At 38.0% G+C, this 22361-nt stretch overlaps 1 protein-coding gene across 2 annotated transcripts; it reads left to right on the top strand.

The window, feature by feature from the left end:
* The first annotated feature begins 17603 nt into the window (after positions 1–17603).
* TSPYL4 (TSPY like 4) lies at positions 17604–21653 on the top strand. Of its 2 annotated transcripts, XM_025384290.1 has the most exons (2): positions 17668–17887; positions 18065–21653. In XM_025384290.1, exons 1-2 carry the CDS (start codon positions 17729–17731, stop codon positions 18971–18973), a joined length of 1068 nt encoding a protein of 355 aa, XP_025240075.1. In that variant the 5' UTR covers positions 17668–17728; the 3' UTR covers positions 18974–21653. The 2 variants fall into 2 exon arrangements, with proteins under 2 accessions (XP_025240074.1, XP_025240075.1); XM_025384289.1 differs by having other exon boundaries at positions 17604–21653.
* Positions 21654–22361: the final 708 nt, after the last annotated feature.

The raw sequence follows: 22361 nt of genomic DNA, 5'->3' as shown, positions 1-22361 counted from the left end.
TGGCTATTGAGCACTTGAAATGTGATTAGTCTGAATTGAGATCTATAAATAGAAAATTCACACTGGATTTTGAAGACTTAGTATGGAAAGAAAAATGTTAAAATATCTCAATTTTTTCATATTGATTGCATGTTGAAATATTTTTGACATTGTGTTAAAATATATTGAAAAATTATCCTCATTTTGCCATTGTTTAATGTGGCTACTAGTAAATCTAAAATTACATAGGACAGCATGACTCTTGACTTCCTGAGGAATAACTGAAAGCATATAAAATATCTAAAAATTAAACATGTTAATACTTTCTCCTCCTGAAACTTCTTGTGACTAAGATAAGGGTTATCTTGCTAAAAGTCAAGGCCAATGGGTAAAAAGAAGATGAGTAAAGTTTCTTTAATGAACTGTTCTTGAGTACTTCAGATGCATTGAATATTTTGCAAAATGTACTGTGCAACACTTTCTTGATATAGGTAGGGTAGATTTGGATGCCAAATCGACACAGTTATATTGGTTTAATTTTTAGTAACATTTAAGACTCATATATTCATATTTTCTAAAGTAAAATGCTCTTTTTTTTTAATTTTTTATTTTTTGAGACGGAGTTTTGCTCTTGTTGCCCAGGCTGGAGTGCAATGGCATGATCTCGGCACAAGGCGACCTTTCGGCTCACTGCAACCTCCACCTCCTGGGTTCAAGGGATTATCCTGCCTCAGCCTCCCCAGTAACTGGGATTATAGGCATGCACCACCATGCCCGGCTAATTTTGTGTTTTTAGTAGAGATGGGGTTTCTCCATGTTAGTCAGGCTGGTCTCAAACTCCCGACCTCAGGTGATGCGCCTGCCTTGGCCTCCCAAAGTGCTGGGATTACAGGTGTGAGCCACCGTACCCGACCAAATGCTCTATTTTTAGTTTACAAATGTACATGATGTTCAGAAAATATTTTCAGTTGTATTTTAACAGTTGGCTAGCAACAGAAAAGTAAAATATCTGAGTCTAGCTCTGCATTAAGTCAGTTCAATTAATGCGTACTACTTGAAGAAGCATACTTTTTGAAAATTAGAGGTCTGTAATTGTAATCTTGCAGTAGTTGTTTATTGAATACTAGCATAAGTAAGGATTCAATGGGATAATAAAGGTTGTCTTTGCCCTTGAGGAACTCAGACTCATTGAGGGGGGTACCATTCCTTGAATGTTTCCTCTTTTTCTCCAGCAAATATACACATTCAAAACATCAACAAGCAAACTCAGAGAGGACCAGCCTGGCTGAGAGGAGTTCACCATCCCCCTCAGGACTGACTTCCTTTCCTTCAACATTATTATATAATTAAAATCCTAGACTATATAGAAGTGACAGGTATGCTCTCTCTGCATTTATTATTATGGGAGGTGTTTTACTTGGAAGCAGTACTTCCTCCATGTTAAGTGCTTTAAGCTCTGAAGGGCCATCTTAATCCATTCCCTCTGACCTCAGAGGTTGTCAAGACCTATAGAAGAGTTTCTATCAAGCCACATTAGGAAAAATGTGGATGTCTACTTTTTGGTTTCACTTTTTTTAGGATTTGTATTTAAGGTAATTTCTTTGAGAACAGGTAAAAGGGAACGGTTTAATTAAAAAGGAAAGGGTTATTCAGCTAAGCTACTAATTTTTGTGAATACCTACATGTCTTATATATGACCTGATGGGCAGAGAAGGCATACTAGCTGTAAATTAGGATTAAATCCCGGTTTTATAATTACCACGTATGGCGTTTGCCAAAATAAACTACTCTGAGTCTTGGTTTCCTTATCCATAATGTAGGCTTAATAAAACTTGCAGTATAAGCTAATGTTTTAGGATGCATTTGGAGACTGCATTATAAGGTTACAGAGAGGATAACAACAGAAACATCTGAGAGCTGACTTTGTGCCTGACACTGTGCTAAGAGATTTCAAGTATTAATATAATAAAGAGGTTAGACAAACAGCAAGCATCATGTCTAGCATATAATATGCAATCAATTAAAATTTCCATTTATCTTCCTCTCAGTTTTAATTTCTCATTTAATTTACTTTCAGACAAATAGTCATGTAGCTTCATGGTTCTCAAACCTGGCTGATCATTTTATATATAGCTTTGAACTTCCAAAAAATACTGATGCCCAGACTGTACTCCAAACCAATTAAATTACAGACTCGGGTGCAGCTGAGTTTGAGAATCATGGATTACCTTTTTTTGAACTCCTTAAGTTAGGGAATACATACTGCCTTCCTAGTTTTGTCAAATTGACTCAAATTTGCCAACTTATAAGCATCCAGCTATTGCAAAGAGCCTGGTATATCGTGGAGTTTCAGGATATCTATTTCATAGTTTTCCCCCTGTGGTCTTGCAGAATGGAATTAACCTGAATTCAGCAAAAGAGCTCTTTAAAACTCCTAACAGCAGGTGTCATCTTTGAAATTCCCTTGTCAGAAAAAGAAATGATTTCTTAGTGATATGCTTGACTTCTGTTGATCACTATTTGCTCTTTTAAAGTGTCCAAAGATGTTTTAATAGATAATTGGTATTTGTTGTTTTCTTTATTAAAGTATAATCTACATGTAGCACAAGAATGGCCATAGCAGTTTTATTCATAACAGCCCCAAACTAGCAACAGCCCAAATGTTCACCAACAAGCAAGTGAATGGACAAATTATGGTATGTTCATACAATGGAACACCACTCGACAATAAAGAGGAACAACCTATTGATCATCAACATGGATGAATCCCAGAGACATGTTAAGTGAAAGATGTCAAAGGAGTGTATATTATATGATTCCATGCATATGCAGTTTACTAGCATAGAAAACTTTTCTATGGTGATAGAAATCCCAGGAATGGTAGCCTCAAGGTTGAGGGGAGTAACGGTAAATTTTGAGCACATTTGCAGGGGTAATAGTGCTCTATATCTTGAGTTGGGTGATAACACAGATGTATCCACTTTTCAAAACTTGACCAATTATACATTTTAAGATTTATGTATTTTAGTGTAAGTAAATTATACCTCAATAAATAGATTTTAAAATATTGTTGAGAGTTTAAAAAATGGAACTTCATTTGCCCATCTCCAGTCTTTTGGCTTCTCTTCCTCTGTGGTAAAAATTGCTGACTCTACTTGCAAGATCTTATTTGTAAGTTCTTACTGTTGCATGATTTTATTTATAATTCTAATAATGAAATTACTTTTTAAAAACTTATTTCTCTTTCAATTCCAGGCCAAAATTGATCTTTCTCAAGATTCTCTTAGTTTACAAACTGAGGTCTGTCATCCTCTGGTCATTGAAGTGAAGTCTGCTAAGGACATGTCCTGTAAACAGGATTGACATTCCCTGGGGCCCTCTCAAGAATCTCTCTGAGCTTCCCTTTCCATTTATGACCATTTAGATGCTTACAAGATGCTTTTCTCTGACTTCTTCAGCTCCAACTGCTCCTTTCCATTACCCTAAAGCTGTGGATCACAAAGTGTTCTCCAGACCAGCAGTATATGCACCACCTGGATCTTATTAGAAATGCAGGTTTTGGAACCCCACCCATGACCTACTGAAACAGAACTCTGAAGGTGAGGCCTAGAAACCAGGTTTTAACCAATGTGCCAAGTGATTCTAATGCTTGCTGTCAATCATTTGGGAACCATTGCCCTAAACTCAGTTGCTGCTTCTGCTTCATCTCCTGTTGATTCAATTTCCTGAATTGTTTCCATTATAAAAACAAAGCAAAACAAGACATTTACCTATATTATTAATCACAAATAAGTTCCCTACCCTGTGGGGTCACAATTTGGGCTTTGGATATCTAATTCTGCATCAAGTACTTATCTCTGTCTTCATGATCTCAACAAATTATTAGATATATCAGTAACTTCCATATATGCTCTCATTTTGTAGTTTCAGTGTCACTATTTCCATTTAATGGATAGGGAAATAGGGGCTCAGGAAAGAGAAGTGTATTATCCAAGACAAAAGTAACATGGGCTGCATTCAATTAGGGCTTCTAATTTCCAGCTAAGACACCTTGCACCATAATAAAGCAGCCTGTAACTAAATTTGCCATAAAAATATATCTAAAATCTTAATTAAGTTTGAATAGCTTGGTCTTAGTTGAAAGTTATTTCTAATTCATTCACAAGTAGCTTTTAAAAGGGATATGTTTATGTTAAACAATAGAAGGTCTCCAAATGCTATCAGATAACTGTATCCTGTCTTTAAAAATGTAATTTTTGATATCTACTGCCTGAATTAAATTGCTTTGTTGTACTTTCCCTCAGAGAAATAGAATGGACCAAAGCAGTTCAAATATTTTAATATTTCTCTGGAGTTTGGCTGCTGCGATGTAAACAACTATTGATATCACAAATAAATAATGTATATTTATTGAGGTTTAGTCAATAGAGCGATTACTTATAAGAGGCATGTAGTACTTAATTATCATCCTCTTTACCAAACTCCAACTTAACTTCGGACAATACAATTAAGAGTTGTGTTCAGATGACTTTAAAAACAGGTGCATGGTACAACATGTTCTTGTTGTTAACCATTTTATTTAATGGCCAAACTTCTTTTGGGTCAGTTTTGATAACTCCTCTCCAATTTCATCAACAATGAGGGAAATGTAATTTCAAGGCAAGCATTGAGCACTAAATATATTAGGCAAGAGTGGGCTTGTTTATTTAAGGCCTTACAGCTCCCAGAAATAGAATGTTTACAAGGTGTAATCACCTTATATTTCAGGACCCTGTTTTTCCAGAATTGTTTTCTTTTCCCAGAAAATTTTTACTCTCTATTTATTTGTATTTAGCTGTTCTTTACTAAAGTATAGCTCTATCATAGCAGAAGATTGTGCCTTCTTCATCTCTGTATGTTACATTTCTTAGCATGGTAGATGTTCAATTGGAATGTGATTTCAGAGAGTGCCTGTGTTCCAGTCTTGATCCAATATTGATGAACTTAATGTGTTAATCTATTATAAGCAAAGATTTTCAGGTCAAACTTGGTTTGAAATACAGACTGTTCCTCACAGAAAATACAACTTTGAACAACCAGGTCTGCTTAAAGTCAGCTATTAAAAGTATATATTTGATGCAGCTAGTTTTTTCTTAAGATATTTTATAAAGTCTTTAAAGTGATATGTGGAAGAATGTAGTAAAGCACTTTAGTTAGAGCAAAAAGGATTGTTTTCCCTATTAGCCCAAAATACCATATGCCTAGAATCATTAGGAATTAATTGCAACATAGTGGACAAACATTATTACTATGTGCCAGTGTTTCATGACTTCCTCAGATTATTCAAATGGTATCCTACTTGGTCCAATTCAACTCTTCTTTTCTTCCACAAACCTTTCACTTATTTTACATGGATGACTTTTGTTTCTGAACTGAACTTTTATACAATTACAGTTTCATAATAGAATTTGACATTGATTTTATACTGCCTACAATATTGTTTATTTAATTCTTAGTATAAAAATAATAAAAATGAGCAAGTCAGCTTCTATTTATTGAAAGCATACTGTGAAAAACACTTCATAGATATCTCATTTCACCTTCAAAATTCTGTAAGTTGTTTTATTATATTCATTTTGTATAGGAGTAAATTGTGGCTTAGAGAGGTGAAGTGACTTGCCCAAATTAAACAGCTAGTAAGTAACAGAACTGGGACTTGAAGTCAGATCTGTTTGATTTCAAAGGGTGCATCTTTAACCAGCATACAAAGGTATGGGGTCATTCAGGTCAGGGCCTTTGTCTCTGGTTTCTCTTAAGACTGGTGAAAGCAGGAGCATATGAGTTTTTTTTTTTTCTTTTTTTTTCAAAGTATTATCACAGGCAGTGATCAAAACTAGATAATTAGCCTGAGTAAATGTTAATTTTGTAACAGTGATAGCCTAAATAGAGATTGTGATTCCACTGTAATAATACACAGAGTACCAAATGTATGTTGAGAAACTATGCCACAGTCATTTTATTGAAATATGATCTATTTTTGCCAAGCTGATCTATATTAGCTTAAACTTGAACTTTGAAGGCAGACAAAACAGAATCATATTATCATCCTAAAGACTACTTCCTCCCTCTAGTGACCAGGAATGGGAATATCATAGCTACAGGCATTTAGAAAACTTGATTCTCAATGTATATGCATACCTCCCTCTAGGGGGTATTTGGGAAATTTCCAGGAGTAATTTTGGTTATTACGATGAATAGGGCTGCGGCTGGTATTCATTAAGGGCGTTAGGGATGCTAGACATCGTGAATGTGAGGGATAGTACCCTATATAAAATAATTTTCCAGCTCAAAACATTCATGTAGATGAAAAATTCATTATTTTTTAAGTCTAGAATATAGCAGTTCAGTCATGTTTCACTTAACAATGAGGATACATTCTGAGAAATGTGTCGTTAGGCAATTTCGTCATTGTGTGAATATTATACAGTATACTTACACAAACCTAAATGCTATAGGCTACGACACATGTAGGCTCTATGGTATAGCCTATTGCTCCTAGGCTACAAGCCTGTGCAGCATATTACTGTACTGAATTCTATAAGCAATAGGAACACAATGGCAAGTATTTGTGTAACTAAACATATCTAAACATAGAAAAACTACTGTAAAAAGATAGCATAAAAGATTTTAAAATGGTATACCTGTATAGGACACTTACCATGAATGGAGCCTGCAGGACTAGAAGTTGATCTGGGTGAGTGAGTGAGTGAATGGTAAGCGCATGTGAAGGTCCAGGACATTACTGTACACTACTTGATACGGTTTGGCTGTATATCCCCACCCAAATCTCATCTCAAATTGTAATCCTCATGTGTCAGAGGGGCCTGGTGGGAGGTGACTGAATCATGGGGGCAGACTTCCCCCTTACAGTTCTTTTGATAGTGAGTTCTCATGAGATCTGGGGGTTTAAAAGTGTGTGGCTTGCTCGCTCTCTCTCCTTCTGTCTCTCATGCTTTGTTATGGTAAGATGTGCCTTACTTCCCCTTCACCTTCTGTCTTGATTGTAACTTTCCTGAGGGCTCCCCAGGCATGCGGAACTGTCAGTCAATTAAACCTGTTTTCTTTATAAATTACCCAGTCTCAGGTAGTTCTTTATAGCAGTGTGAAAATGGACTAATATGCTACTGTATATTTTATAAGCATCGTACACTTTGGGACACTAAATTTATAAAAAAAATTTTTTCTCCAATAATAAATTAACCTTAGCTTACTGTAAATTTTTACTTTATAATGTTTTAACTTTTTAAAACTTTGACTCTTTTATAATACCACTTAGCTTAGAACACAAATATTGTACAGCTGTACAAAAATATTTATATCTTTATAAGCTTTTTCTAATTTTTCTTTTAACTTTTTAAACTTTTTTGTTTAAAATGAAGACAAAAACACACACATTAGCCTAGGCACACCCAGGCTCAGGATTATCAATGTCACTGTCTTCTACCTCAACATCTTGTCCCAATAGAAGGTCTTCAGAGGCAATAACACACAGAGTTTTCATCTTCTGTGATAAAAATGCCTTATTCTGGAATACCACCTGAAGGATGTGCCTGAGGCTATTTTATAGTTAAGTTTTCTTTTTAATAAGTAGAAAAAATATACTTTACAATAACATATAGTAAATACATAAGCCAGTAACATAGTTGTTTATGTTTTATCAAGTATTATGTACTGTACCTAATTGTATGTGCTATACTTTTATATGATTAGCAGTGTAGTAGGTTTGTTTATAACGGCATTACCACCAATGCATGAGTAATGAGTTATACTATGACGTTATGAGGGCTACAACATTACTCAGGCTATGATGACACTAAGCAACAGGAAATTTTCAGCTCCATCATAATTTCACTGTTGGATATGTGATCCGTCATTTGCTGAAATATCATTATGTGGCACATGAATATTTCACATATGAAAACAAAAAATTTGCACTTTTTAGATATGTGTTGTATTTTTACAAGTGATTTATTTCATCTGCTCTCAAAGTATTGAATGTAAGATAAGCCATTAGTAAACACTAAGAAAGAGAAAGAAAAAGAAAGAAAAGAACTTTCAGTTAAACTATGACACAAAGCTTTCTAATTCTTAGGATTTTTATTGCATACATATTGAAAGACCTTTTGATTTTAAAAATGTAGTTTTAAAAATATATATATCACTCAGAGGTATATACACAAAGTAAACTATCAGTGAAATAAACTAGTTTCACTATAAACTAGTTTCACTATTCTAGTTATTTTCCCATTTATAATAGTAATCAATTTCTATTCAAAATTCTTGAATAATTTTGATGATGACAATATATCTTAGTAGAATGTTCTAGTACTAATAACAGTATGCTTCTGGGATTTTTTCCCCCTAAGCCTCCAGTACTCATTCTGCAAGTTTTGGTGCTGGCACTTTCTTGATCTTACCAGAAGATATCAACATAATATTTTCAGGGAACAAATAAGACTGATTTTCCTTCCTCGAATGGCTCTTAAAGAGTTTACTGATTGATTTTCCTTCCTCGAATGGCTCTTAAAGAGTTTACTGATTGAAACGTCAAGAGGTTGCAGTTGTCCAATCATGTCGGCAAGACTAATAGCCAAGTTCACACCTCCTGGATGACTAGTATGCCATGACTGCTGTTCTGCTGGTAGCAGTTGTAAGACACCATTGATTATATCATGGATAGTCATTTCAGAGACGTTAAAATGTGGAAGAACAAACTGGGTTAAAAAGGGAGAAAGCTGGGAACCCTGCATGGGGCTACTGCATACTGCATACCTGACTCCCACTGGCTCCAGGGGAATGGGTAAGTTGAACTGGCAAGGAGCAACCTACTCTCACGCAGCCTCTGGAACCCTGGCAGAAGGGAACCCCTTGACCACCATGGACACTCAAGTTGGCAGAGAGAGCTATTTAGAGAAGGGTTAGGGGCAGGAGCAAGTCGGCTGATGCAGAACCCAGAGGGTTTCATGTGGGAGCATCTGTAGCAGAGTACAACCAGGGATGGCTATCCCCTTTAGGTTCGACTTGCTCCCATAGGAGATGTTAACCCTAGAGGAACTGTCAGATCTGAACTCTGCAGAGTGGTCTTGCCTGTCAGACAGGGCAGGTCTGACCTGAGCACCCCTTGATTTGCTGGCTTCTCCTGGGGCCCCAGCCTGGCTACTCCTGCTTGCAGGGTGGTCTCGGGTTCCCTGGGGGCCCATACCATACTTTCTGTGCTGGCGGACCATGCTTAACCAGCAGAGAGCTCCAGTGGGGTGGCCACTACAGCCATGTGCCAGCCTGCATGCTGTCTCCTCATACTGCAGCTTCCCCTGGGCTCACAGCAACTCCCCACATTGCTTTGCTAGCACGTCTGTATGGGCAGATTTTGCTTTCATTGCCCCCCAGGCATGTGGGAGTGCTGTTTACTCCCCTCCCCCTGATGACTGCCATTGTAGACAGAGCCTTGGTGGGCACAGAGTCATAACAAAAAATCTCCTTAACCACAGCAAAATCAAATTATAAATCAAGACAAATAAATTCACTCAAAACCATACAATTACATGGAAATTGAATAACTGCTCCTGAATGACTTTTGAGTAAATAATGAAATTAAGGCAGAAATCAAGAAGTTCTTTGAAACTAATCAGAATAAAGATACAACATACCAGAATCTCTGGGACACAGCTAAGGCAATGTTAAGAAGGAAATTTATAGCACTAAATTCCCACATCAAAAAGTTAGAAAGGTTTTAAGTTAAAAACCTAATTATCACAAGTAAAAGAAATAGAGAACCAGGAGCAAACAAATCATAAGCATGCAAAAGACAAGAAATAACCAAAATCAGGGCTGAACTGAAAGAGATTTAGACACAAAAAGACATTTCAAAGATCAACAAATCCAGGAGCTGGTTTTCTGAGAACATTAATAAAACAGACCATTAGCTAGACTAATAGAGACAAAAAGAAGATTCAAATAAACACAATCAGAAGTGACAAGGAGGATATTACCACTGACCCTACAGAAATACAAACAACCATCAGAGAATATTATGAACACCTCTATGCTCATAAAGTGAAAATCTAGAAGAAATGGATAAATTCCTGGATACATACAACCTCCTAAGACTTAACTAGGAAGAAACTGAATCTAAGAACAGACCAATAGTGAGTTCTGAAATTTAATCAGTAATAAAAAGCCTACCAACCAAAAAAACACAAAAAACAAAAAAACCCAGAACCAGAGAGATTTACAGCTGAATTCTACCAGATGTACAAAGAAGAACTAGTATCATTCCTACTGAAACTATTCAAAAAAAAAAAAAGAAAAGGAGGGAATCCTCCCTAATTTATTCTATGAGGTCAACATCATCCTGATACCAAAACCTGGCAAAGATACAACAAAAAAAGAAAATTTCAGGTCAATATCTTTGCTGAACATCAATGCAAAAGTTCTCCACAAACTACTAGCAAACCAAATCCAGGAGCACATCAAAAAGCTTATCTACCATGATCAAAACGGCTTTATCCTTGGGATGTAAGGTTGGTTTAACAAACACAAATCAATGATGTGATTCATCACATAAACAGAACTGAAGACAAAAACCATATGATTATATCAATAGATGCAGAAAAGGCCTTCAATAAAATTCAACACTCCTTTCATGTTAAAAACTCTCAATAAAGTAAGTATTGAAGGAACATACCTCAAAATAACAAGAGCTATCTATGACAAACCCACAGCCAACATCATAATGAATAGGCAAAAGCTGGACACATTCTTCTGGAAAAGCAGCACAACACAAGGATGCTCACTCTCTCCACTCCTATTCAACACAGCATTGGAAGTCCTGGCCAGGGCAATCAGGCAAGAGAAAGAAATAAAGTGCATCCAAATAGGAAGAGAGGAAGTCAAATGATCCTGCTTTGCGGACTACATGATCCTGTATCTAGAAAACCCCATAGTCTCAGCCCAAAAGCTCCTTAAGCTGATAATGTCAGCAAAGTCTCAGGATACAAAATCAATGTGTAAATATCACTAGCATTCCTACACACCAAAAACAGTCAAGTTGAGGGCCAAATCAGGAGGGAAATCCCATTCACAATAGCCACAAAATAAATAAATACATAAATAAAGTACCTCGGGAGGCTGAGGCAGGAGAATGGCGTGAACCCGGGAGGCAGAGCTTGCAGTGAGCCGATGTTGCGCCACTGCACTCCAGCCTGGGCAACAGAGCGAGACTCCATCTCTAAATAAATAAATAAATAAGCATCTAGGAATACACCTAACCACGGAGGTTCAAGTTCTCTACAAGGAGAATGACAAAACACTGCTCAAAGAAATCAGAGATGAAACAAAGGAAAAACATTACACACTCATGAGTAGGAAGAATCAATATTGTTATAATGGCCCTACTGCCCAAAGCAGTTTATAGATTCAATGCTATTCCTATTAAACTACCATTGACATTCTTCACAGAACTAGAAGAAACTATTTTAAAACTCAAATGGAAGTCAAAAGAGCCCAAATACACAAGGAAATCCTAAACAAAAAGAACAAATATCAAGGTATCACACTACCCAACTTCAAACAATAATACAGGGCTACAGTAACCAAAACAGCATGGGACTGATACAAACACAGACACGTAGACCAATGGAACATAATACAGAACTCAGAAATAAGACTGCATACCTACAGGTATCTGATCTTCAACAAACCTGACAAAAACAAACAATGACGAAAGGATTCCCTATTCAATAGATGGTACTGGGATAACTGGCTAATCATATGCAAAAGATTGAAACTGGACCCCTTCCTTATACTATATACAAAAATTAAATCACGATGAATTAAAGACTTAAATGTAAAACCCAAAACTATAAAAACCCTGGAAGACAACCTAGGCAATACCATTCTGGACATAGGAATGGACAAAGATTTCATGACAGAGACACCAAAAACAATTGCAACAAAAGCAAAAATTGACAAATGGTATCTAATTAAATGAAAGAGCTTCTGCCCAGCAAAGAAAACCATCAACAGAGTGAAAAGACAATCTACAGAATGGGAGAAAATGTTTTCAAACTATGCATGTGACAAAAGTCTAATATCCAGCATCTATAAAGAACTTAAATTCACAAGAAAAAACAACTCTATTAAAAAGTGGGCAAAGGACATGGACAGACACTTCTTAAAAAGACATACATGCAGCCAATATTCATATAAAAAAAAACTCAACATCACTGATTATTAGAGAAATGCAAAGCAAAACCACAATGAGATACTATCTCATACCAGTCAGAATGGCTATTATTAAAAAGTAAAAAAATAACAGATGCTGGCGAGGTTGTGGAAAAAAAGTAATGCTTATACACTGTTGGTGAGAGTACAAATTAGTTCATTTATTGTGGAAGATAGTGTGGTGATTCTTCAGAGACCTCAAAACAGATATATTGTTTGGCCAAGCAATCCCATTAATAGGTATTTACTCAAAGGAATATAAATCGTTATATCATAAAGACACATGCATGTCTATATTCACTGCAGTGTTATTCACATAGCAAAGCCATGGAATCAACCTAAATGACCATCAATGATAGGCTAAAGAAAATGTGGTACATATACACCATAGTACTATGCAGCCATACAAAAGAATGAGATCATGTCCTTTGCAGGAACATGGATGGAGCTGTAGACCATTATCCTTAGCAAACTAAAGCAGGAACAGGAAACCAAGTATCACAAATTCTCTTACAGGTGGGGGCTAAATGATGAGAACACATGGATGAACAACACACACTGGGGTTTATCTAGGGGTGGAAGGTTGGGAGAGGGAGAAGATAATGAAAAATAACTCATAGGTACTAGGTTTAATATCTGGGTGATGAAATAATCTGTACAATAAACCCCAATGACATCTTTACCTATATATCCTGCACATATGCCCATGAACTTAAAAGTTAAATAAAAAGAAATGTGGGGAAAAAAGGTGTGTCTTATAACCAAAGAGATATAAATGTGAATTGGGGAAATTCTGTCCTTTTCCTCCAGAACTTTATCATAAAGCTGCTCAAAATTTCAGAAAATCTATCTCAGAAAAGCATTGCTGCTTATGTCTTTAGTACCTTACACCTATATCAAGTTGCATCAGTAGTTTCATACACTAGTGAGTCTACAGGTATAACCATCTAATTTATCATGCCATAAAGTGTTGGCATGTCAAAGCATTTATATTTTAAAATAGATATTTTAAAAATTACGTTCCTTTTATTTTTCCTTTAAATTACAGCTAAGTTATTATAATGACTTTAAAAAATGTGCATGTTGATATACAATATGAATTTCAAGAAAGGAAAACATGTTATAAAAATAAATGTCATATCTGGCCAGGCCCGGTGGCTCACAGCTATAATTCCAGCTCTTTGGGAGGCCAAGGCGGATCACCTGAGGTTGGGAGTTCGAGGCCAGCCTGGCCGATATGGTTGAAATCCTGTCTCTACTAAAAAAAAAAAAAAAAAAATTATCCGGGCATGGTGGCAGGCGCCTGTAATCCTAGCTACTTGGGAGACTGAGGTGGGAGAATCGCTTGAAACCAGGAGGTGGATGTTGCAGTGAGCCAAGATCTTGCCCTTGCACTCCAGCCTGGCCACGACAGAGTAAGACTCCATCTAAAAATAAAATCAAATAAAAATAAAAGTAAAAAATAAATGTTATATCTGATGAGTTGAGAACTATTAAGGTATTGAAACAGAGAATCATGAATTCTTGTTTCTCTTTAGTAACTGGGCACTTCCTCAACAATTGTCACTAATTTTATGGATGGGGGCAGGCTATAGACTGAATGTCTTTGTCCTCCTCAAATTAATATATTGAAACCTAATCCCCAATGTGAGAGTATTTGGAGATAGGGTCCTCTGGGAGGCAATCAGTGCCCTATAAAAGAGACCTCTGGTTAGAGCCCTATGAGATTAGTGCCATTATAAAAGAAACCCCAGAGAGATCCCTCACTCCTTTTTCCATGTGAGGACACAGCAAAACAAAACAAAACAAAACACAAAAACCAACAAACTATAGTCTAAGAACCAGGATGCAGGCCCTCACCAGACACCAAATCTGCTGGTGCCTTGATCTTGGAATTCCCAGCCTTCAGAACTGTGAGAAGTAAATTACTGTTTACAAGTCACCCACTCTATGGTATTTTGTTACAGCAGCCTGAATGGACTAAGACAGGTAAAGGAAAAGAAGATAAAGAAGAAAGTTCAACATTAAATTGGGATGGTCATGCAGTCTTATTTCTAAGAAGGTGGTTTTTCATGTTATAGGTTGTGTAAGGTTGCAGAATAGTACGGTGAATGAGTGCACAGGCTCTCTAGTCAGATTACCTCGTTCAAATTGTGGCTCCACTACTTGCTGTGTAATCTTCGATAAACCACTTTATTTCTCATTGCCTCAATTCCTTCTGAGGCATAGTGAAGTGGAGGTCATAATATCACCTCACAGGGTCCTGGTAAAAATTAAATGAGATACACATTTAAGCGCATAAAAGTATATGGTATATAGAAAACACTAAATAAATGTAAGCTATAATAAACCAGAAACTATATCATTCTGAAAAAGAAACTGCTGGCCAAAGATGTAACAATAGGGGATATTTCACAAATTTTCCAATCTTTACTGTATACTTTAGTAAAGTCATTCCTGTTAGACTGTATTAATTTATGTTTGAACTTCCAGTAAATCTTTCCTCCTTGCAAATAAAAACTACCTCATGGATTTTCATGGCATTTTCTATCGTTATTTTTCCATAGAATCATAAGTCACTGATGTAGTTTTTTCTGTGTAGTAAGGTTTACTGCCAATTTCCAGTAGAATAGACTTTGCTGTGTACAAAATATATATTATTCTAATATGCAAAAAATGTAAAATATAACTCATAGCTACTATTATATATCCACACACCTCAAAATGAAACACAAGGATAGTCACACTATTCATATTGGTAAAATCTTTCAAAATTTTTATTTAAATTTAAATTTTCACTTAAATATCAAGATTCATTAAAACATTCTATGAGACAGTAACTGGGCTATACTATCGTAGATGCTACAGAAGCTGCTATGCAGTCATCATTATCTAGCTGGGATAAAATTGACCTTAATGAAACAACCAATAAAGTTAAAAAGTAGAGGATAAATAACTACGGTCATTTGCTGTATAACATTTTGGTCAAAGATGAACTGCATATACAAGTGTGGGACCATAAAATTATAATACTCTATTTTTACTGTATCGTTCTTATGTTTAGATACAAAAATACTTACCATTATGTTACAAGTGCCTACAGTATTCAGTTCAGCAACATGCTGTTCAGGTTTGTAGCCTAGGAGCAATATGATACACTATTTAGCTTAGATGTGTAGTAGGCTATTGCAGTTAGGTTTGATAGATGTACTATATGATGTTCCCATAATTACAAAATCCCTGTCATTAAGTGAAACATAACTGTACTAAGTTGGATGGTAAAAGTCATAAGGGCTCTACAGAAATCAGAAGACTGTCAAAATGGCAAGTAATCAAGGAAGGAGGTAAAGTAATTAAAGTGGGAGGAGGCAGTTTGCCAATTAATATATATGTGACCACGGGCATGTTAACTTCTCTGTGCTCACTGGGTCTTTGTTTATAAAATCTAATGTATTTAAACTGCCTAGTACAATCTACATGAACTGAGTGTTAAAGAATGGCCAGGTGGTTATGAGTGAAAAATGATTCAGGTAACAGAGCTAATAAAAGCTAGAGATGGGAATGCTTTGAGTAGTAGAGATATAAATCTTTAAAAAATTTTGGCACACATAGAAAGAAAAACAAGTTCACATGTAATTTTATATTTTTCTATAAATTTATATAATAGCAAACTTCTTTTTTCCTCCTGCATGGAAAAGTAACTTTCATTCAGTATTCCCTGCTTCTCTTCAACTTGGCTCAGGTTATAATGGAAAAGAGTTACTCTTTCAACAGTGCAAAGATTCTTTGGAAAAGAAACAGAGCAGTGTCAATAATTCAAAGTCACAAAGTCAATTATAACACACTGTTTACTTGTTTACAAAGATGATACCTCAACAGATTGACTTCACCACACAAATAAAAAAAGAGCGTTTATTAAGACAAAGAGGAAAGAGGGAGAGGAAAATAATTGCTCTCTGTTGTGTGAATCTTGTTTGCTACTTCTTATGGGATAACTGATTAGCTGGCAGGCAGTAAAGAGGTCATTCTGGACACATTGTCCTTGGTAGGCTGACTAGGCATACTAAAAACCCTGCAAGGCAGGCTGTTTCTCTGTATTATCTGCCAGTGACCTTCCATCAGTACTTTATCTTAGTTGAACCAGAGCTACACTCCTTCCCTCGCTAGAAGTCTTAGTATATATGCTGCATTCCTCTAAATCCTTTTTTTCTAAACCTGTACTTCTGAGTCTGTATTTGAAAGTGATCATAATCTGGGGTGCTCAAAATGGAGTTTCTTTTACAAAGAGTTATAATCATAACCGTTTATTTGAATATAAATGTAAGACATTAAACATAAATATGCAAAATTTACATTTCCCTTTGGTCTTGCATTTTTCCAAGGATTAACACCATTATTCTCACTCCAACAAACTAACATATTGTACTGGTAATCACTATCAAATGAATTGTAAGGGCTAACTGACTTGAACAGACAATAACTAACCTTACTTTTAAAGTAAATATTTTAAGAGACAATAGCATAGATGCCCCCGCACATAGCTGATTATTGCTCCTGTGCTGCAGTGAATTACCACATGAACACATTTTGGCAAAGATTTGTTAGCTTCACGTCTACAGGCATTATGAAGCAGGAAACACTTTTAGATTAAGATTGTAACCTGAGGAAAAGAACATATGCATCAGTTTAGAAATTAAAATCCCCTGAGATATTTCTTTCAGTACCGCTTAAAAGCCTCAATTTGTGCTCCTGTGCCAGTCACCTCTACGTAAGGAAAAACATTTTGCTACTCTTTATTAGTTAAAAGAGAAGAGGAAATATTGTCCACTTGCTTTGTAGATGTTGGCCAAATTATATAAACTTTAAAATCTGTAAGACAAATTGAAATATTCCTTTATTATGTCTTGTTAGGAGGAGAGAAGTTTGCCTTTCAGCTGCTCCTTAATTTTAAAAATAACACTAAACATAGTAACACTTCTCTTTAAAAATCAAACTCTGCTCATCTAAATTCTTTGGTAATAGCCAAGAATCCATACCTTAAAGAAGGAAAACCTGTGAGTTTGTGAATCCACTTTCCTACTCACGAGAAGCCCTATGAACTGACTTGAATAGACAGTAACTAACCTTATTTTAAGAAACAATAGCTTAGGTGCCTTAGAAATTCATTCAGAGGCTTATAAATCCACATTAACACAGTTCTCACATGTTTGAGTCTGGTCTACATCCATTTACGTAAGTAAAACTCCCTTTCCAGATTGATGAAATTCTTTTTGTGACAAGAAGACAAAGGAATACGACGGATTGATAAGCGTAGTCACCGGCGCAGAGTTCTCGCGCGATGTTAGGACGCTACCGCTCTGACATCACCGGTTGCCATGGTAGCACCGCGGCGAGTAAAAGAGGGGTGGCGCTAGACGTTTCGGGCAGAGTGCGGCCGCTGCGGAGGACAAGGAACTCTCCCTCTACCGCCAGTCTGACTTCTACCAAAATGAGCGGCCTGGATGGGGGCAACAAGCTCCCTCTCGCCCAAACCGGCGACCTGGCTGCTCCCGACCATGCCTCAGGAGATCCGGACCTAGACCAGTGCCAAGTGCTCCATGAAGAAAGCGAGGCGACACAGGTGATGGCGAACACAGGTGGGGGCAGCCTGGAGACCGCTGCGGAGGGAGGTGCATCCCGGGATCCTGTTGACTGCGGCCCCGCGCTCCGCGTCCCAGTTGCCGGGAGTCGCGGCTGTGTGGCGACCAAAGCCGGGCAGGAGGATGCTCCACCTTCTTCGAAAGGTCTGGAAGCAGCCTCTGCCTCCGAGGCTGCTGATAACAGCCAGAAAAATGGCTGTCAGCTTGGAGAGCCCCGTGGCCCTGCTGGGCAGAAGGCTCTAGAAGCCTGTGGCGCAGGGGGGTTGGGGTCTCAGATGATAGCCGGGAAGAAGGCCAAGGAAGTGACGACTAAAAAGTGCGCCATGTCAGCAGCGGTGGAAAAGGAGGGAGAAGCAGGGGCGGTGATGGAGGAAAAGAAGGTAGTGCAGAAGGAAAAAAAGGTGGCAGGAGGGGTGAAAGAGGAGACACGGCCCAGGGCCCCGAAGATCAATAACTGCATGGACTCGCTGGAGGCCATCGATCAAGAGTTGTCAAACGTAAATGCCCAGGCTGACAGGGCCTTCCTTCAGCTTGAGCGCAAGTTTGGCCGCATGCGAAGGCTCCACATGCAGCGCAGAAGTTTCATTATCCAAAATATCCCAGGTTTCTGGGTCACTGCCTTTCGAAACCACCCCCAGCTGTCACCTATGATCAGTGGCCAAGATGAAGACATGCTGAGGTACATGATCAATTTGGAGGTGGAGGAGCTTAAACACCCCAGAGCAGGCTGCAAATTCAAGTTCATCTTTCAGGGCAACCCCTACTTCCGAAATGAGGGGCTCGTCAAGGAATATGAGCGCAGATCCTCTGGGCGAGTGGTGTCTCTTTCCACTCCAATCCGCTGGCACCGAGGCCAAGATCCCCAGGCTCATATCCACAGAAACCGGGAAGGGAACACTATCCCTAGTTTCTTCAACTGGTTTTCAGACCACAGCCTTCTAGAATTCGACAGAATTGCAGAGATTATCAAAGGAGAACTGTGGCCCAATCCCCTACAATACTACCTGATGGGGGAAGGGCCCCGTAGAGGAATTCGAGGCCCACCGAGGCAGCCAGTAGAGAGCGCCAGATCCTTCAGGTTCCAGTCTGGCTAATCTCTGTCCTGTGAGAAGCTTCTGCACAAGTTTCCTTACCACCTCCTCTCGGACCTATGCTCGGCCAACAGCATGCAGGCTTCTGTCTGCTTTCTCTTCATACTGCGGATTATCTTTTCCTTTGGTTCTTCTGAATCTTCAGTAATCAGTTGCAAGATTATTGGCTTACCTGCCCATGCCATTTTTCCTCTGGACCTTCATGCCTTTCTGCATTGTGTTAACATGTTTCAAGTGCATGGCCTTCTACGGCTTCTATGCCAAACATGATACTATAGATGTACTGTACCATACTGCCTTTCTTTGCATGGCTTGGACCCTGTCTGTGACCGTGGTCTTCTCCCAGTTTAGGTGGTTCTGTACCACAAAGAATCTTGATACATCTTCACAAATAACTGACTGGGCTTCATACTTTATGCTGGCTGTGTACCTGATACCCATGTACTTATGGTAAGCTCTTTAGGTATTACCACTGCAAGACAAAACTGATATCTTAACCCAGCCGTCAACCCAAATTGGACATTCCAGACTACCACCAACTGGATCCCAGCTGCCTTCCTGGGCTTGTGCCATCCGCCCTACTGGTTATCTGGTAGAACAAGCTGGTGGCTGGTGGGTGACTGCTAGGCATGAATGAGGTAATAGATGAAAAGTGTTCTATGATATCACATTGGTGTTCCTGTACCTTTGGTTACTCTACATCATGACCAGCTACTGGTAAGTATGAAGCCTGTGCTATAGCCCAGCCCTACTTGCTCTCACCTTCTGGTTGAACTTGGCTTAGGCCACCATTGTCTGCCTTCAGGAACTCTCTGTAGACGTAGCTCCCAGGGAGCTCACAGGAACACCCCCTGCCACCAGGATGGGCAGTCATATGTGACAGTGCCCAAAGCAAGGCTGGAACGCAGTCCCTTCCAGCTTAGTCTTTCTGATTGCTAGCCAACAAACCATCCTTAATCTGAGCAACTTCTTTAGGCATTTCCTCTTTTCCCCGCCTGCTCCCACTCTGAACATGACAAAGCTGCCGGAGTTGGGGCATTGAGGAAGAGATATTTCTGGAATGTGAGACTTCTTATGCCTCTGTCTCTGTGTCTCTTTCTTTCTCTCCCTCCCCCTTCCCCTCTCCCTCCCATCCCTTCTTTTCTTCCCTTTCACTCTGAAGCAGTTTTAGCTTATGAACAGAAAACAAAACTGGCAAAGCAGACTTTTTGTTTAATTTGCTCTTTCCTTGATTGTGTTCAGAGAGGAAAGGTATGATTAAATGGGTTCCAGATCTCTTATTGCCCTTATTCCTCCACCCCACTTCCTTTAGCAAGGTCTGACAATTTCACAGGGAGACCTATAGGTTGTTTAGTTATAGGCAGTGTTCTTTTAGGCAGGTTTTGACATCTTTATCTTTTACCCTATCCATTCTACCAAAACCTGTGTATTTCTTGAGCTTTTAGTTTGAGAAGCTGGAAAGAGAGAGAAGGGCCTCACAGTGATGGGTTCAGGACAGGTCCTGAACAGGATGTGAGCGAAGGCAACCAAAACTTAGCTTCACTCCACTTTTCTAAAGATGGAAATGCTTTTTTAGGCCTTGGACTGCTTGGAAATGACCCAAGGGTAGCATTTTGTAGGTCATTCTTCTCCTTTGTACTACTTTGTTCCTGCCCTGATGTCCCATGTGTCTTCATCCTACTGCCTGGCTTTCTTGGCCCTCATTTCTCAGCTTCTGCATTTCCTTTCCTGCTCCTAACAAATGAAGAAGCAGGCTGCAGCCTGCATTGTGGAAGATCTCCAGCCTCCTTGTAGGGGATAAGGGGAATTTTTCCCTTTCGATTTTGAAGGCTTTGACCTAAGCTCCCTTAGGGTTGAGGAGGTCTGAACACACACAGTGGAGAGGTTAGTCTAGGTTGGGAAACTGAGTAAGTCCAGAGCAGAAATGAGCCTGCTGTGGAGTGGATTTGGAAAGGCCTACAGGAAAGACCCTGCAGGGTCAGGGGTGGGAGGGTAGGCCCCTGAGGTGCGCCCCAGGGAAGAGGAGCTGGGATTTAAATCGTATGCTTGGAGGAAGATTTTCCTTCAATTTTTCCTAAGTCCTTGAATTCACCAGTAGATTTTTGTAAACAAAACTGTAAGTCTGGGTGTTTCCTCTCGATTATCCTAGGAGTGACCTTTATATGTGTGGAAGATTAATGGTATATGCTCCTTATGTCACTGTTTTTGAGTAAAATCTATTTCCTTTCTCCGTTTCAGCCTATGACAAAATTGATGTTTACAGGCCTGCTTTTTGCTTATAATTGACATGTGCAAAAATACCAAATTTGTGTCCTGTGCAGTATGAAGACTTCAGTGAATATTCATTAATGTATTAGCTTGTTCTGCTCTCTGTTCATATATGGCTCTATTCTTAGAAATATAATTTGAATGTGATCTTTCAGTAGTCTGAATATTTTACAAATTGTTGCTATGTCTTGTGAAAATAACCTCAAAAAGAAAAATATGACTCTATTGTCTTACTTGGTATTTCTTGCCCTAGTAATGTACTTGACATTTATGTTCCTAAGCAGTGTAAGTACTAGTAGAATTTCTCTGTCAAACTCAATGATGATTATTAGTACTTTTGTCTTCTCCCATGTGCTTGAAGGAAAAACAAAGTGTCACTACTGTATTTCTTGTTTTCATCAAAAAATAAAAATAAATAAAAAATTCTGTTGTCTAGGTTAATTTAAGGTTGGGAAATCATTAAAGTTATCAAATGATACCAGTAACTATCATCCTGAAAGTTAAAAAAAAAAAAAAAAAAAAAAAAAAAAAAAAGCAACAGCCACCAAACCTCCTAAGATTTTTCACTTGAAAAATGGTAAATAGAAGCCCAACTACAACTGCATACTCATGAGCATTATTTTTTCTATATAACCAGTGCAGTTTTTGGTGGTAATTGAAGCACCATATAGTATCACTTAAAATACTGTTTTCAGTGGAAAACTTGTCTATGCAGCATCCTTGTTCATTACATTTATATTAACTGTGCCTTCCGAGGTCTAACTCTCAATAAGCTTAAGATAGACTTTTGGAAGAATTAATTATTGTGTATTCCGAGTGCTACTTACATTCTTTTCTTACACCAGTGTGTGGCTTTAAAAAGAATACCAAGAAAACATGAAATAAAGTGTCTAGAGACAAATGATATCAGGTATCACAACTTTAATTACCAGTAATGATAGTTTTGCTGTATAGCAGCAATTACATGAAGTTTTATTGGATAAATACCTCTGCATTCTCTGCAGTAAGGAGGGCTTTATGGATGCTGCAAAATCTGTGAAAATGAATTGCCAAGTATTTGTAGCCATCTAAGCAAAAATTTGACAAAAATGGCCCAAAATTTCTCATTTGAGTTAGAAACTTA

The sequence above is a fragment of the Theropithecus gelada genome, chromosome 4 (assembly GCF_003255815.1).
Source record: "Theropithecus gelada isolate Dixy chromosome 4, Tgel_1.0, whole genome shotgun sequence".
Lineage (NCBI taxonomy): Eukaryota > Metazoa > Chordata > Mammalia > Primates > Cercopithecidae > Theropithecus > Theropithecus gelada.
The sequence above is the reverse complement of the archived record's forward strand: the minus strand, read 5'-3'. Positions and strand labels throughout refer to the sequence as shown.